The 18,646-nt window shown below is 36.7% G+C and overlaps 1 protein-coding gene across 13 annotated transcripts in view; it reads left to right on the forward strand.

Moving 5' to 3' along the window:
* The window catches only part of CHD9 (chromodomain helicase DNA binding protein 9), a 213,222-nt gene that overhangs the window by 158,622 nt on the left and 35,954 nt on the right, over nt 1-18,646 (forward strand). For all 13 annotated transcript variants that reach the window (XM_045806780.2, XM_045806778.2, XM_045806783.2 and 10 more), the window contains 5 exons: nt 5,271-5,381; nt 9,174-9,370; nt 9,854-10,053; nt 14,382-14,541; nt 14,981-15,070. In XM_045806780.2, coding sequence (XP_045662736.1) covers nt 5,271-5,381; nt 9,174-9,370; nt 9,854-10,053; nt 14,382-14,541; nt 14,981-15,070 — 758 coding nt within the window. The remainder of the gene's footprint in view (nt 1-5,270; nt 5,382-9,173; nt 9,371-9,853; nt 10,054-14,381; nt 14,542-14,980; nt 15,071-18,646) is intronic.

Genomic DNA, 18,646 nt, shown 5'->3' on the forward strand with positions numbered 1-18,646 from the left:
AATGAAAGGCTTCTGGTTGCTGAAAAAAAGTAAAGAAGAAAGTGATTAATTTTGCATAAAATTGAAGAGCCAGAGAATCAGGAAAGCCTTTGCGGAGAAAATCACGTCTGAGCTGAGTCTTGAAGGAAGCGTGGTTTTCGTTGTGTTATAGGGAGAGTCACAGGAATGAGTCGTGTGTTGCTAAACTACAAGGAAGATTTCAAGGAATATGGCACAGGCATGTCTAGATACACAGGATGAATTAAACGGAGATGAAAATGAAGGGATTGGGGGGGTCAGACCCAAATTGTGAAGGGCTTGAAAAAATTCCATTTTGAGGAATTTGAACTTGATCCTGAGGCAGTTAAAAAGCTTTTTAATCCCTTCAAGCAGAAAATGGACATAATGAATGCAGTTTAGAAATTTAACTTTAGCAGCAGTGTAGAGAATGAGTTTGAAAGGAGAAAAACTGGAGGCAGGGATACCAGATAAGAGGCTTATATGGGATATGATGATGGGTGAACTGGGGTAGTGGAGCACCACTCGAATCAACAGGAGTTGATGACCAGGTAGAAATGTATGGAAGGGGCAGTCAAAAAGGACTTTAAGACTTCTGGCTCAAATGCTCGGAGGGTCTTGGAATCATTAAGTAAGATAGAGAATGCAAGAGAAGGAAGTTTATGTGGAGAAAACAAAATACTGAGGGCTGTCATATTGGTGGTGCTTACAGGGGATCCAAGTAGAGGTGCCCAGGAGAGTTGCCTAGGATACAGACAGAGATTTGAGAGTTCACAGAGAATAAATCAGAAGAACATAGTATTGTGGAAACAAAAGGAATACTGCAGAAGTATAAGGCTGAGAACTACAACTGGTCATGACTGGACTCTAACTTCTTTCATGAGAAATCTTGTTTACTTGGGATTCCTCAACACACTGTCTACAGATAGTACAGAAATCACCTTTGTTGGTTATGCTGTGCCTAGAGAAACTCTCCTTGAAGTTTTTTTCCTTTTTAATTAGTGTAGACATGTGTAAAGTGTTTAATGACCACAGGTGATTCCAAGGCTTCCTCATTTACAGTGCTAATGAGAATCATTATGGAAAGCCAGAATACCAGAATTTGAATTCTGACTCATAAGCTGAGTGACCTTGGACAATTAACCTTTAAGAGTCTGTCTTGTCTTTAAAGAGGAGAGCGTCATAATCTTGCTTGGCCTTTTCTACTTTACACTAAAGTGCTATATGAGTATTATTTTATTCAAGTGTACTCTAATCATAACCAGCTGTGCTGTAAGAATGTGAAATACTTAAGCATTTGAATTTCTATTTGAAAAACCCTCAAACCGTGGAGTAACTTGTGTTTGAAAAGAGGGCTGACTGAAGAGGTACTTCAGTAGATGAGGAAGTCCAAAGAGTGGTCTTGGAATTTGTTCATTTCCACAGTGCGAGCTAATGCCGCTACATAGTGGACATTGGGCATATTAGAGTATGGTACCACTGTGCAGGGGCCCCGAAGGTGCGAAGTTAATAGTGTTTTATACTTTCTCTGGAATTTCCAAAGACTTCCTCTATGCTTAATTGTTCTAAGTGGTTTGGATAAGTGAAGTAATTCCAGTCTGTTTCTTTGCATTATCAAACAGTTGTTTATAAAAAGCTATATATATGGAGCAGAGTACATAATAAGACTATTTATTTAGTCTTAGTACGTATCCATCAAATAAAACTCATTATTGGCAGCTTCATTTATAAGTGGTTCTATCACCTAAACCTTGTTTTGAGATATTTTCATAAGGGCAATCAGGTGCATCCTAGAAATAGAAAATTTTCTCACCTGGTTTCTTTACTTTCTGGTAGAGAACAAGACTTTGAATTGCTTAATTCACAAAAACAAAGCAGTCTGTGTATCAAACTTCAGTGGATTGCTTATTTGTAAGGGCCCTTCCATGGCACCCATTATCTTTCTGCTACCTTTTGATGTAGGAAGATGGATTTCTGCATTTAAAAAGTCTTCCCTTGTAAATAATAAGAAGATTTAATGATCGAGGGAAAACATTTAAAGAAAAATATTTTTAGAGGAATTAGGATATTAAGATTTAACATTTGGAAGAAATCAGTATACCTGTACCTGATGACATCTTCTACAGCAGGCATCTTATTTCTGTAGGCATTAATCTGTTACGGTCCTTGAGGATTTTGGAAGTCATCTTGAAAATATGTGTCCTTTAACAATAGCATCTATGATTATTTAGAAATATTTTTTATTTTACTTGAAAAATAAATTTATCATTTTTCTTATAATGAATATAACAAAAGCTGCTGAATTGTGAAGTACGGTTTCTTCCAGGTAAAGTATTTTAATTATCAGCAGTTACCTGGTAGCAGAATAAAAGCGATTATCTACTCCGCAACATAGAATTTTTTTAAGGTTAGCAACCATAGCCTAGATTTCAAAAATCTGTTTCCCTTTAACGGCTTTTCATATTAAATGCCTGTGTAAAGCAGATGCTCATTTGCCAGATCTGTTAAATCTCAAGAAGCATGTATCAATGAAACTATAATATAAAATAAAACCCTGTGAAGTTCAGTGAAATTTTCAGTGTTCCTGGAAACTGAAGAATTTATATCAATGAAGATTTGAAGGTGTGGATGTCATATGTCCTCACTTATGAGAAATTCATTTCTGAATTAACAAATAGAAGTCCCTTGATGGTTTAGGAATTACTTGAGCAAAGTTAAATGTCTGTTCCTTATTCTCAATCATAACACTTTGATTGTCATCAAATACTTTAATGCGGATGATGATGGCTACTACTTTTCATTTTATTAAGCTAGTTAGCTTATGCTCTTTTAGGTTGGATAGGAGTTTTTATAATCAGTGGTTTATCATTAAGAGGTGTATCATTGTATTATTTCCTGTTGCCACTGTAACAAATTACCAGAACACAAATTATTTCTTATAGTTCTGGATGTCGGAAGTCCAAAATGAGTCTTACGGGGTTAAAACTCAAGGTGTCAGTAGGGCTGGTTTCTTCTAGAGGCTCTGAGGGAGAATCTGTTATCTCTTCCAGCTTTTTCAAGTGCCTGCATTTCATGGCTTGTGACCATATTATTCCAATCTCTGCTTCTGTTGTCACATAGCCTTTTCCTCTTCTTTCCTCTTATAAGGACAGTTGTAATTATATTTAAGGTTCACCTGTATAATACAGGCTAACCCCCCCCATTTCAAAAATTATTAACTTTATCACATCTGCCAAGTCCCTTTTGCTATAAACATTCACAAGGATCCAGGAATTAGGACCTAAATATGTTTGGGAGCTATTACTTGCCCTACTACACTCATTTCAACAAATTAAAAATTACTATTTTTAAAAAAATATTATTTTTAGTAGTTTCACAATATTAAAGCTATAGTTTAGAGCAAGCAACAACAACAAAAAGAAATTTAAATGCATTTTATTAAAACATTTATTTCCATCGTTTCATAAAAATGCCTGGAAGGTGTACATTCTTAACATTTATAATGTTTCACCACTTGCTATACACAAGCATCTTAATAACCCCGCCTCAAAAGGATGTTTGATGGAATGAATGTACTTATTACTTGGTAAGCAGTGTCAGGAACAGAATCTTAAAGTTCAGCAAGAGGCATTTAGGATTTTAATTTTGTTTCTACTCATTTGTGAGACACAATATATAGATTCGAACTACAAATATAGACGGTGGTATAATGAAACTTGTGCACTTGTCACCCAGCTTCAGTAATTATCAGCTCATGCCAAGCTTGCTTCATCATTACCCTTTCCATCTCTCGTATTATTTCAAAGGAAATCCCAGATATTATATATACAGACATATATATAATATATATGAAAATTTCTTTAACACAACCACAATACTTATTATTACATTTAAACATAGGGGCGCCTGTGTGGCTCAGTTGGTTAAGCGTCTGCCTACAGCTCAGGTCATGATCTCAGGGTCCTGGGATCAAGTCCTGCATCAGGCTCCCTGCTTCTCCCTCTGCCTGCTGCGCTCACTCTCTCTCTCTCTTTCTCTTTCTCTGACAAATAAATAAATAAAATCTTTTAAATTAAAATAAAATAATAAAAATAAAATCATCAGGGCACCTGGGTGATGTAGTCGGTTGAGCATCCCACTCTTGATTTCAGCTCAGGTCATAATCTTGATCAATAATTCCTTCATATTATCAATTTTCCATTGTTCAAACTTTCAGACTTCCAAACTTCTCTTGAATGTCATAAATGGCTTGTTTGCTTATAGCCGTTTTATTATCTCTTTAATGTGTAATTTTCTGCATTTTAAAATTCCATCAAGATGGGTTTTTTAATGAAGATTTTTATCATTTGATTATATCCCAGATAATTAGGCATTATCTTAAAGCCATTTACCAATTATATTCTCCTTTGAAAATTATGTGACTATATTCTTCCCTTTAATTCTTGTAAGTGTTCCCATGCATTTTGTCAGGCCCTTTTTCTTTTTTAAAGCACCATGTATCTTCACTGCTTATTTCATTTTTATAAAGCACTTTGCTGACTTTCTTTGAAGTGGCGTATCTATTTTCAGGAACTTAAGTTGCGAATAATGGTTATTAGTTTGTAAGTTCCAATGTTGAGCTATAATATCTAAAGTTTGTTCCAACTAAAAGACTGTATAATTTCTAAAATATTTAAGAAAATAAATCAGTTATATTTTCTTTTGTTCCTCTGTAATCTCTTAAATTTTTACAATGACTATGCAGTATTTTTGTTGTAAGTAAAATTGTTTTTAATGTAAAGACAGACAGTGATTTTTTTTTTCTCAGATCCTGTATTATATTTTCTTCAGGAGACTTATCTATCTAAAAATGTGGTAGAAATAAAGTAGTATACCAGAAAATGAACTGTATAGGGAAAGCAGGTTTGAAATTCTTGTTCTAACCTAATTTCTTAATATTCATGTAGTGTTTCGAGAAAACATAACTCTGTCCTGTGTAGTTTCTTGACCAAAATGATTTGATCCTTACTTACCAAAAGCTTGAGTTAAACAAGAATAATAACTTCCGTAATCTTTTCCTAAAACCCCAGCCTGTGTTGGCAGTGAGCCTTTTGCCTTGAGCAGACGCTGTGCTACGTTTCAGACCATCCCATTTGGAACATCCTTTGAATGTGTGTATGCTGAATTCAAATTCTATCCCCAGGAAATGTGAAGAGATAATGTTGTAAATATACTGTGATAGATTTTCCTCTAAGCTTCATAACATTTTAAGAAACTGTGATTATGTATTTCAGGCTAGTTTTGTGGCATCTGGAAATCGGACAGATATTTCCTTAGATGATCCCAACTTCTGGCAGAAATGGGCTAAGAAGGCAGAAATAGATATAGATGCCATCAGTGGCAGAGTAAGTATTTCTTTCCCTTTAAAAAAAACTACGTGTTGGGATACTTTGGTAATATTATTGTAGTATTTTAGGGTATTCAACTGTGTACTTACTGAAATAAATGTATCTGCATAAGTAAATTGATGTGGGGTATTAGAATGAGCCCCTGTTGAGCCAAACGCTGCTTCAATTTAATGCCTCTGATATCTGCCATGATCGGTGGTAACACAGGGAAAGTTTAAGTTTGGATATTTATATTCTTAAAATTACAGTGTTTTTCAGTTTTTAAAATGTCTTCAAATCATCAGTTACTTTGGTTTTGCTCTTTAACTTTGTTTTCTTGGAGTCTGCTCCTGTTAATGATAATCCAGATATAAAAGGAGAAAAAAAAAAAAAAGCAGTCAAGAAAGTGGCATTTTTAAATTGTTTCTTTTATAGCTTCCCTTAGAGTTAAGAAAGGTCCAAAAAGCTAAAATACAGTTTTTAGGACTGATAATAACATAACTGTTTACTTCATAAGATCCCTGTCTAATAATTGTATAGGAATCAATGTTTGTGAAACGTATCCATTATCAAGATAACAGCTAAATGATAAAAAGAATTTTAATAAAGCATTGATGCATGGGATCTATTTTAACGGATAGCCTTTTAGAATGTAAAACTTTACAGTGAGAAATAACACCACTGCATATATAATCATTACTATTTAATACATTTCAGAAATATAAGTAATTCTATATGAAACAAATAAGTAAATTTGAAAAGATATTTATAAAACATCATTGTTTATGGCATGTTTATATGCCTAAAAAAGCAATGGAATCATGAAGCCATATTAAAATTAATAAATGAGTTTAATGAATTAACTGGATGAAAGGTAAATATGCCATATAACCTTCCTAAATACTAAGTACTAAGTCCTAACAGAAGTAGAAAAATATAATGGAAGAAAACATCTATTCACAGTAGAAAAAAAAGATATAAAACATTTAGGAGTATACCTACTGACAGATGTGTATGATTTCAGTGAAGTGAATTATCAAATTTTATTGGAAGATTTCTTAGTTGGAAATTGAAAACCTCATATTTTAACCATTTTAAGAATTTATAAGCATAGAAATGCAACCCAAATCAAAATGTTAACAATACTTTCATTTAACCAGATAATATCTAAAGTTCCCCTGGAAAAATGAATTGTCAAGAATATTAAATGCACTTTTAGGAACCTGTCTTATAGCAATAGTCACACATGTACAGTGATAATATAGTACAGTGATGCTTGTTGCCACATTTCTTGTTTTAGAAGAAACTTGTAAACTAATTAAATCTCTTATGATAGAGGATTGATACATCCATTACTGTCTAATGCAGTAAGTAAAAATAATCATGTATATCCCTATGTACTACTGACCTAGAAAGACCTCCAAAACAGTCAAATTTAAAAAGAGAGGGAGATACAGAACAGTGCTTAGAGTATATTTATGATTTTTCAGAAGGATATATTGGGGATCCACAGACACGCCTATGCATTTATGCAGTAGTCCAACTAGAGCACCCTGTGAGTCAGGCATCTTTCTCACAATAGGGCTCACGTGCTCAAGACAAATCAACCACTGCTTTTATAGAGCTTATGAATTCTGGTGGGTGAGACAGAAGTAAACACATACATAACATAATTTCAGAGTGGGAAGAAAATAGAATAGTCAGATGGTAGAGAATGCTAGGAGGTGTGGAGACAGCATGAAATCAGGTGGGTAGGGGAGGTCACTGAGGGGACAGTTGGGCTGAGACTGAATGACCAGAAAGAGCCAACAATGTAAAGACACGAGGAAAATCTTTCAAGGTACAGGGGATGGCAGTGAGCCATTGGTGGAAATAAGCTCCGTGTATTCCAGAAATAGAAGTGACGTTATGGCAGAATGTAGGCAGTTAATGAGGAGGGGATGGGCAGTGTCACAGACCATAGGTATGAGTCATATCATCGGGCCTTGAAGATTACCCTGATGAGTTAAGCACTTTAGAAATAAACTTACATAAGCACATATTCATTTAATACTTACACAATTACATTTTCTTATTTATATCTCACAAAAAAATTTAAAGTTTTTCTGAAAATGAAGTACAGAGAAGACAGACTAGTGTTGTTTACCACATGTTAAAACATGTTAAAATATTATAAAGGAACCATAATTAAAACAACATGATACTGAGAAAAAGATGTAAAGAGCAAAGAATAAAATAAGAACAGAAAAAGATCAAATTATAAGGTTTAATAAAGAAATAGTATTAGAGGGCCCCCTGGGTGGCTCAGTCATTAAGCATCTGCCTTCGGCTCAGGACGTGATCCTGCGGTCCTGGGGTCAAGCCCTGCGTCATGCTCCCTGCTCCACTGGGAGCCTGACATGGGGCTCGATCCCAGAACTCCGGGATCACGCCCTGAGCCGAAGGCAGCCGCTTAACAGCTGTGCCACCCAGGAGCCCCTAAATAAATAAAATCTTAAAAAAAAAAAAAAAAAGAGAGAGAGAGAAAGAAATAGTATTAGAAGAAGAATTATTTAATAATCATGATTAGGACTTTGAGTTAGTATTGGGGGGACATTACAATGATACACTCTGTACCAAGTAAACTCCAGTTTGTGATGAATTTCTAAAAAAGTTTTTGAAAGCAGGGTACCTGGGTGACTCAGCTCAGTCAGTTAAGCATCTGCCTTCGGCTCAGGTCATGATCTCAGGGACCTGGGATCAAGTCCAGCATTGGGCTCTGCACTCAGCAGGGAATCTGCTTGAGATTGTCTCTCTCCCTCTGCCCCTTTCCTGCTTGCTTGCTTGCTTGCTCTCTCTCAAATAAATAAATCTTTTAAAAATAGAAAAAAAAAGGAAACATCAAAATCTCAAAAGATTGTGGGCAAAAGATGTTTGAAAATTTACTCAAAAAATACAGTTAGGGTTTTTTTTGTTTTAAAGAAGCTGGGGCAGGGCAAGGGGACAACTCTTTCTTACTTAAGAAGGCCAATTAACAAAAACAGAAGGAATAAGAGATAGAAAAATCTTACTATTGACTTACCACAGCCATAACTGTAGCAGACAAGATCCATTGATGAATTCTAAAATTAGTGGATGAGACTGCAGGAGAAACAGACTTTTTACATATTCTCAAAGTATATCTTCCTAACTTAGAAATTTTTCATTAAAGGTCAAAAGCATGTCAACTTAAAAGTTGTTTTGAATGAATTAAACTGAATGAACGTGGTGAGGTTCATGCACTTACTACCTTGCTTTTTGTATTTTAATAAAACTCTTTTGGAGAAGACTAAAGCATGTTTCTGTATCTATGAAATATTTGTATCCTTTGACCAGATCATTACTGGATATTTCCCCTTTTTGGGATTTATCTTTGGGATAAACTTAGATTACAAATATTTATTTGAGCATTATTTATTTTAAAAATTGAAAACAGTTTAAACTATGAATTAAAGAAAATTAATATGCATAAATGTAATTTAGTAATACATTTTATGGCTATTGTAGAAGCATAATACAATAACTCATATTAATAATAAAGCCAGATACCAAATTCTTTTCATCCTATGACTGTAATGTCACAATATTATATGTGTATGATAATAATGATTTTAAAGGAATATAAAAAATTTTATGTTGATTTGATAGGTTGATGAATTATTAGTAATTTCTGTTTTCTGGCTTTTTATAATTATTCTATTCTCTGTACCATTTGAAAGGTGAAAATGTAAAAACACTGTTGTAAGCAAAATAGTAAAATGGCCTTCAAGTAATAGCTGTTAAATTTTACAGAACAGCTTGGTTATTGACACTCCAAGAATTAGGAAGCAAACAAGACCCTTTAGCGCAACAAAAGATGAATTGGCTGAATTATCTGAAGCCGAAAGTGAAGGAGATGAAAAGCCCAAACTCCGGAGACCCTGTGACCGTTCCAATGGCTATGGAAGAACTGAATGCTTTAGAGTAGAGAAAAATCTTCTCGTTTATGGGTAAAATACGATTTTTAATGTTTCTTGTTAGTAGTCTGCTATATAAAGTTACAGAAAACATACACTATATTCTACTGTATTGGTTTTTATCTTGTTAGAATCAATAAAATCTGCTTAAAGTACCCTAAATTTATTATGTTTAATGTATATTTATTAGAATAATGGAATATCCTTAAGTTGTAAATTATAAATGTATCACTGAAGTCAAATTCCTTGTCCTGAGATTTGCATATTTAGTAATATAAAATGTATAGTCTTTTTATCCATTATTGAATAAGATCACTCAAAGTCACTCTACCATGGCTCTGCATTTTTACTCACCGGGTGGGGCGGGGGGGGGGGGTTGGTTGGCAGGGGGACTTTATTAGGTAAATCCTGTTAATGACAACATGTGTTTTTTGCAGTTTTCAAGGATTTTGTTTATGAATTCTGTTTTTCTCTGGACTTGACTCAATATTAATATAAATATACCTTTTTAACCAGATGGGGCCGGTGGAGAGAGATTCTGTCTCACGGTCGTTTTAAGAGACAGCTGAACGAGCATGATGTAGAAATAATTTGCCGAGCCCTCTTAGCATATTGCCTTGTTCACTACCGAGGAGATGAGAAAATTAAAGGCTTCATATGGGATCTCATTACTCCAACTGAAGATGGGCAGACACGAGAGCTACAGAATCATCTAGGTAAGAAGATTCTTCTTTTTAAATTTATTTTTAGTTATAAAGGTAGCACCTACCATAGTACTCTATAAAGAATGGAAGCACTATAGGTAACATTAAAGAACCCTTAAACTTCAGCCTCAACTCAAGTTCCGAATTAGAAAATACCAGCTGCTCGGTTTGGTTGGGTTTTACACTTTACGTGCAGTTGGGTTGTTAATCAGATACGTATCAGTTTGCAGATTGTTGTCTCAGCAGTCTTCTCATCTGTAATCAAGTAGATCTATCTCATTTTAAAACTCCTTTTTAGTAGTTCATAGTGTGGATATTCCGTAGTTTATTTAGCATCTGCTTTAATGATGGGCGCTTAGGACATTTCCAGTTTTTAGACAATTGAAAAACAAATTTCAGTGAAGAACCTCCTACATTTTTCCTTCTGCATGTGAATAAATCTTTCGCTAAAATAGATACCAAGAAATGGAATTGCTGAGATGTAGCATCTCTCCATCCTTAGTACCTAAAATGTAATCTGTTAATAATAACAGCATCTCCTGGGAGCTTCTTAGAAATACAGAATCTTGGGGCGCCTGGGTGGCACAGCGGTTAAGCATCTGCCTTCGGCTCAAGGCGTGATCCTGGTGTTATGGGATCGAGCCCCGCATCAGGCTCCTCTGCTATGAGCCTGCTTCTTCCTCTCCCACTCCCCCTGCTTGTGTTCCCTCTCTCGCTGGCTGTCTCTATGTCTGTCAAATACATAAATAAAATCTTAAAAAAAAAAAAAAAAGAAATACAGAATCTTAGGCATCAGACTTACTGAATCAGAATCTACTTTTTAACAAGTTCCTTCGCAATTAGTATGTATATTAAAGTTGGGAAATATTGATGCACATTTTAAGTTTTCATCAGTACTTTAATTTGCCACCAGATATGGGTATACCAATTTACAGTTCTGTCAGAGATATATATAAGTACCTTTTTCTCTACATCCTTTCTAATAGAATGTTCTTTTCTGCATAAAGTAATTCTTTCATAGCATAAAGTAATTGAATTTTCTGTAAAGATAAAAAAAAGATTGCTACGCCCTCAAATTTGTGTTACAGTTTTATTCTGTTTAATCAACAAATACCTGCTATAGGGCCTACTGTGTGCTTCTTGTGCAAGGTACTGAGAAGAGAAGAAGAAACAAGATCCCTGAGCTCAGGAACTTTCCATTCCAGCCAGGTAGACAGACATAATAAGAAAGTAGATAAATAATTACAGAATGTGATAAGTATTGTGAAATAAGTAAGTGCTGAGATGGAGAAGACCAGAAAGCACCTATTTTGGATTAGGCTGGTCACTGGAGGCCATCTCATTAGGGGGCAATGAAATTAGTAATGTGAAGAGTGGACTGCTGATAAAGATGGAAGATTGACACAAATATATCACTCTTCCTTTACATGTCAGTAAAGAAAAAATAATTAAGGCATTACGCTTGATCAGTTCTACAGGCAGAAGTCCTAGTTTCTTCAACAAACAAAAGGGGGGTGGATAGAGAGGCTCTCTGTAAACCAGTGATTCTCAACCAGGCATGATTTTGCACCCAGTCCTGCCACCATTCAGGGTTGTCACTGCTTTGAGCATGTTACTAGCATCTAGGAGGTAGAGGCCAGGAGGGCATGGACAGCTCCCCACAATGAAGAATGATGCAGCTCAAAATAACAGTAGTGTTGAGATTGAAAACCCTACTATAACCTAAAAGATTTGAGAGTCCTCACCCAGCTGCAGTGTGGGGGCCTGATTTGGATCCTGACCAAAATAAACAACCCAGGGGATTTTTTTTATTATCTTTATTAGATAATAGTAAATTTGAATATCAAATATTAAGGAAGTATTGCATTTCCTAGGACCGATAATGGTATTTTTTAAAAGGAGGCCATGTACTATCACTAAGAGATACTCAGATATTTATTAACGAAATGAGTGATGTCTTAGATTTACTTCAAAATAATATGGAAGGTTGGGGAGTGAACAGGGTATGGATGAAACAAAATTGCCACGAGCTGGTAATTATGAAAGTTGGATGATGGAACATAGTGACCCATCATATTATTCCATCTATTTTTGAATGTACTTAATTCCATGATTAAAAAATAAATAGGCATAAACCCTCAAAAGAAGAGAGAGAGTGGAAGAGGAAATAGCAATTTTGGAAGAAAATAGATGAGTGGCTACTAACTCAATCAGAGAGAGCTAAATCTCAGGTCAGCAGTAGGAAAAGGCGACAGCCAACCAATGTGCTTCACAGATTACCAAAGGCTTCAGTTTGTGACACATCAGAAACCTCTGGAAGTAGGCGTAAGGACAGAGATTAGGACTAGGAGTTGTTTAAAGAGAGTTCAGATTGCCAGACACCCTCCTGAACTCTGTGTAGCCAGAATGAAGAATGACAGAAAGTTTATTCTCTAGGGGTGCCTGGGTGATTTAGCCCATTAAGCGTCTCGCTCTTGGTTTCGGCTCGGGTCATGATCTTGGGGTCATGAGATCAAGCCCTGCATTGGGCTCAGCGCTGTGTGTGGGGCCTGCTTAAGAGTGAAGAGGACTGGGGGCGCCTGGGTGGCACAGCGGTTAAGCGTCTGCCTTCGGCTCAGGGCGTGATCCCGGCGTTCTGGGATCGAGCCCCACATCAGGCTCCTCCACTATGAGCCTGCTTCTTCCTCTCCCACTCCCCCTGCTTGTGTTCCCTCTCTCACTGGCTGTCTCTATCTCTGTTAAATAAATAAATAAAATCTTTAAAAAAAAAAAGAAAGAGTGAAGAGGACTGGAATATAGAACAGTATTAGTAGTAACATAGAACAAAGTACAATTTAAGGTGGAAGGCATTAATTAGTATCAAAAGAGCCTGCACAATAATAATAAAAATGCCTGATCCTTAAAAAAAGCTATAACAAGGGGTGCCTGGCTGCCCCTACCCCCCAAAAAAGAAATAACAAGTATAAACTTTATACACTAAACTAAACAATCTCAAAATAGAAATGCAAAATTGCCAAAATTTTAAGAAGAAATGGACAAGTCCACATCAAGCTTCTATTTACCATTGTCGTGAAACTCCTAGCTGGTAGAGTACAGCAAAGACAAGACGCATGAGATAAGAATTTAAAGGAATCAAAACTGTATTTTTAGTAATTGTTAAAAATTGCAAGTGAAACAACTCTAGCATCACTGAAGATTCATAGGTAAGCAGTGGTATACATTCAATGATAGTCATAGTAGATTTTTACATGGCAGGAAAATAGATATATTAGAGCCTCATGAGTTAGCAAGTATAAATCTCAAAAAAAAAACACACATCAATAAGTTGCAGAATTGCCTGTGTTATATAATATCTGAAAACTTAATTACTAAATATTTCTCCAGCCTACGAGTACAAACAGGCATGGTATGACATCAGGGTAGTGATTATCTCTGGGAAGGAAGGATTGAATTGGACTTCAGCTATGCATACTAATTTCCTTTAATGAAAAACTGACCAGATATGGAATATGTTAAGATTAAAAGTAGGAATACTTCTTTGTATTTTTGAAAAATTTTCAGGGGTGCCTGGGTGGCTGAGTCGGTTAACCGTCTGACTCTTGGTGTGAGCTCAGGTCATGATCTCATGGGTCATGAAATCCACCCCCATGTTGGACTCCATGCTCAGCGGGAAGTCTGCTTGAGGGTTCTCTCCCCCACTTATGCTTGTACTCTCTCTCTCTCTCAAATAAATAAATCTTTGAAAAAATATATATATTTCAGGGGCACCTGACTGGCTTAGTCAGTGGAGCATGCAGCTCTTGATCTTGGGATTGTAAATTCAAGCCCCGTATTGGGTGCAGAGATTACTTAAAATCTTGCAGAAAAAAAAACATTTCACAAAGAAATATATCACAAAAATAAAATGAATTTAGCTCTCTTAACCAAGAACCCACAATGACTAAACCTAATCCAGTTTTGCAAATCAAGAGGCCAAAACTTACTGTTTTGTAACTAGGGAAGCTAAACGTAAAGCAAAGGGGCAGATCTGAGCTTTAGGTTTTTACATTTGGAAAAAAATAATGTGTTTTGAAACAAAAAGTAAGTCAGGGTGATTAATTTCAGATACAGAATTGTTGAGTACTTGTGGGGCGGGTACTGTTAATATGAATATACAATCATCGTATTGACTTACCTTGCAGTTGGGTCAGTATTGTTACCATTAATATTTTAAAGATCTCTGTATAGCCTGCACAGACCTCTGAAAGTCTCCAGAAATTTCTTGTATTGAAAAAATGTTTCAAATTGCAAAACTTTATACAGATCATCCTTGATTTCATGTGTCCTTCTCATTTTAACAGGTCTATCAGCCCCTGTACCCAGGGGTCGAAAAGGAAAGAAAGTAAAGACTCAAACAAGCTCATTTGATATACAGAAAGCAGAATGGCTTCGAAAATACAATCCTGAGCAGCTACTTCAAGATGAAGGATACAAAAAACATATAAAACACCACTGTAATAAGTAGGTAGTAGGGAATTTTTAACACAACTCATTAAAAGTTTATATTTCTGAATTTATTAAAAATCTTAAAGCATGCTGATTTTGAGTACAGAGACAGTATGGTCTAGGACCAATCCTAATCTTAATCTTACAGGGTATCCTTCAGCAAATCATGGTACCTCTTGTGTCACTGTTTTCATCAACAGAGAGAGAAATAAAACTGGCCTCCAAGTGATCTCATTATATCTTACTTGGATATTAAATTATGATGATTGTGAAGATTTTGGAGAAACCTATTTTACTATATATGGTAGTAATGAGATTTATTTAATCAGAAGTAATTATTATTTAATTATAAAAATTCTATATGCAAATTATTTTCCAATTTTAACCTCATGGATGAATTTTCTTTAATGATTAACACCTTTGTGTCTTTTGATTTCTTTTCCCTCATTTTTAGGGTTTTGCTTCGTGTAAGAATGCTGTATTATCTAAAGCAAGAAGTCATTGGAAACGAGTGTCAAAAAGTATTTGATGGAGTTGATGCAAGGTAGGTTAAATAACCTGTTGATATTTTCAGTAACATGATGAGGCAAGAGTTATAGGACCAGAAAATTGTACAGTAAGTGGCGCCTTATTCAGTGAAGTTCACAAGAAGAAAATTCCATCAAATGTAGAGAATTCACCTTTGCCATTTCATTGCCTTTCCTCCATTCGTCTCAATATTTGACTGTGTCACTAAAAGCTATAATAATAGTGATAATAATAGTAATAACAACAACAGCAGCAGTAGGAGTAAGCGTCCACCACCAAATCTAAAACTTAACCCTTTCTGTCCTCATTCTTTTCTTCTTCTCTCTTTATTCCAGCGGAAGAGGTTTTATGGACACTGACTTTTACGTCCACATATGATCCATCTGATGCCCTGATCTCTCAGCTCCTTATTCTACTTCTCCCTTCGTGAAATGCTATGTTCTTTTTTTTCTTTTTCTTTTACCTTTTTTTCTTTTTTGAAATGCTGTCTTCTGTAGGTATTCATGCAGCCTTACCCACCTGTTGTCCTTTTTCCTCACTGGTCTTTCCTCTTCATTTTCCTAGGTCTTACATTGGATTGGCCAGGAGCTCTGCCCTCAGCTCTCTTTCTCGGCTGTACTGTCCTTTAGTCTCATCAGACCAAATCCAATAAGAAACAGATGACTCTCAAACTTACATGTTCATCCCAGAGCTCTGACCTGAGAGAGCTGCCTCCTAATATTTCCACCTGACATCTTCATGTTTCCCTGGCTCTCCAATCTTCTGCCTCCAACCCTTTTCCTCCCACCTTCCCACACACATGCCTTCTCCATCCTGCTAAGTGGACCGCCCAGGTGCTCGGGCACCATTCTTGATTGCTGCCTTCCCCTTACGTCCCTCAGGAGCATCTGTGAGCTCCACAGAGTACTGTGTACGCTCGAATCTGAGCACTTGTCACCACATCCTCTGCCAGATCTCTAGTGCAAGCCACCATTACGCCATGTTTAGACTTTTGCCGTGGCCTCCTAATTGGGTCTCTCTGCCTCCTGTCTATAGGCTGACCTTCACACAGCAGCCAGAGTGATCTTTCTGAAGCAAAAATCAGGCCATGGTGCCCCTCTCCTTCAAATCTTCTGGGTTTTTCTCATTTCTCTTAGAATAAAATCCGTACTCCCTATGGCCCTACATAACTTGTGTCCTCTTCCTCCATTCTGTCCCTCACCCACGGTGCTGCAGCCACACTGGTGTTTCTGTCTCTCCAGCGTGTCGGGCTCGTTCTGTGCTCTGCCCCCTGGTACGCTCTTGCACCTCGTCTTCCACAGAACTGTCTCTTTAGATAATTCAGGCCTGGATTCAAGTTTTACCTCCTCACAAAGGCCTTCCCCAGCCTCCCTCCCCTAGTCACTACTGCTTGACCTTATTTTATCTCATTCATGATGCCTATTCAAGTTATATTTATTTCTATGTCTTTCTCTTCTCATTACAGTTTAAGCTGCTTGAAGGTTAAATATGTTGTCTTATTGATCTTTCTTTTCACAGCATCTTGAATCTGGGTTGTGGTAACACCCAATAAATTTTTTTGGCTAAGTGACTCCTCTTTTCCCTTGGCCTGATGGGAGCCTATCCACTTGTGATTTCCCAGAAACTACGTTCTGTGAATTATCCCTATATTTTCCTTTTTCATTAATCTCCCCCTCTCTGGCTTCTCATTTGGATTTTCACACGTTGACATCTCCCTCAGCATAGACACAGACATACACACACACACACACACACACACACACACACACACACCACTTTTGGACCCAGCATCTCTTCACAGTATCATATGATTATTCTCCTTGATTTCACAGCCAGACTTCTGTATCTGTGTCTCCTTTTTCTCCTCTCCCATTGATGATGTGCTCCCCACTGCAGTTCAGCCAATGCCCCTCACTCCATCACCTACTCCAAGAAGTTCCTCACCTATATGCTTCCTGCTAAACCCATGGATATATCATAGTGTTTGTCTTATTTTACCTTTTTTTAAAAGATGTATTTATTTATTTGAGCGTGGTGGGGAGGGACAAAGGGAGAGACCATCAAGCAGACTCCCCCCCCCCCCCCGAGCATGGAGCCCAACATGGGGCTCAATCCCACAGCCCAAGCTGAAACCAACGTTCAGATGCACAGCTGACTGAGGCACCCAGGTGCCCCTGTCCTGCTTCACCTTTACTGACCACTTCCTTCTTCTTAAAATGCTTCTGTAACAGCATTCGCCTGCAGAGGTTCTTTTTAGCTTTCTGCTCGCTGCTTTGCGGGCTCCTCTTCAGTCTATCTCTTAAATGTCTTCTCGTAGGTGCTCTCTTCTTGTCACCTCCTTTTCTTGGATACTGTCATCTTTTCTGCGGTGTCAGTTTTTGTTTCTATACTATACTCCAGGCCTTTGCAGTCTTGCTGGAACATTTGCTTTCCCCCTTGCCTCTGTTCACCCCCCTGACACTGTGCAGCTGGCATCAACTCAGCCTTTCCTGGCCTCTGAAGTCCAGGTCAGGGACGTATCCAAGGTCCCCTGTTACAGTGTTCACCACGCAGTATTACAGGTACCTCTTCACAAGGGCAGGGAGTGTCTGCCTTATTATTGCTGTTATTGGCACATAATGAGTGCGGTTTAAATGTATTTTGAATGAATGATCTAGCCTGGGGAAGTTAAAGGCAGCGTTATGCAAAAGACAGCACATGAACTGAATCTTTAAAAACAGAAATCAACAACAGGAGCACATGCGCCTTATTGTATTCCTTTCCCTAGCAGTTAACAAACGCTTAACATGCATTTGGTACTTCACTGGAACACTGGGTAAGGTATATGCTCTTCACAAGGAGGAAATCTTTCCACCGCTGGTGATCATCACAGTGTATTGAGCTTAGAGTGCCACCTGATGGTTGGTGAGGGGAACTACCTGACCCACTTTGTTTTCTCTAGCCTTCATCTTTCGGTTCTTATGCTTACTTTAGTCCTGGTCAAAAAAATCAATCAAAAGTAAATATCTTCTTTAACTGTATTTTTCCTCATCATTTTTTCAGCTTTCATTGTATCACAGGAAAATCACTCTTTCTCTATTTTCCTACAGTAAGCTAGAAAATACTGTGATTGCAACCCTTTTGTTTTTAAGAAAAATTAAAGGTAGTAAGATGTTCATTTAAGTGCAGAAAATTTTCTTCAAGAATCTAGAGAAATGTCTCCATGCTTTTCTCCATATTTCTTGGGTTAAAAACTTTTTCTGCTGGCAAACACTTAAGAAAAATAAAAAGTAATTTCCTATCTGTATTTCGTGTTTTATTTACTTACAAGACTTGTAAGTCTTTTGTTTTCATTGCCATTGTCCTTTATTTCTACTATATTAGTAGCTAAAATCAGGTTCTTGTGGACTAGCTCAGGAACATATTGACCATTTATCAGTTTATTTCTATATGAAAAGTTATTTTGAGTTCCCAAAGACAGTGAACTTACAAATGAATTTTTGCTACACAACTTAATTGTAAGTAGGAAACTTCCCATTTTTTCGAAACAACAGGCCTTTGTTTATTGACTAACGAAATTTTGGTGCTAAGACAAGGAGATGAAATTCTACTT

Source organism: Ursus americanus, chromosome 21 (genome assembly GCF_024610735.1).
Source record: "Ursus americanus isolate L20-20 chromosome 21, mUrsAme1.1.p, whole genome shotgun sequence".
NCBI lineage: Eukaryota > Metazoa > Chordata > Mammalia > Carnivora > Ursidae > Ursus > Ursus americanus.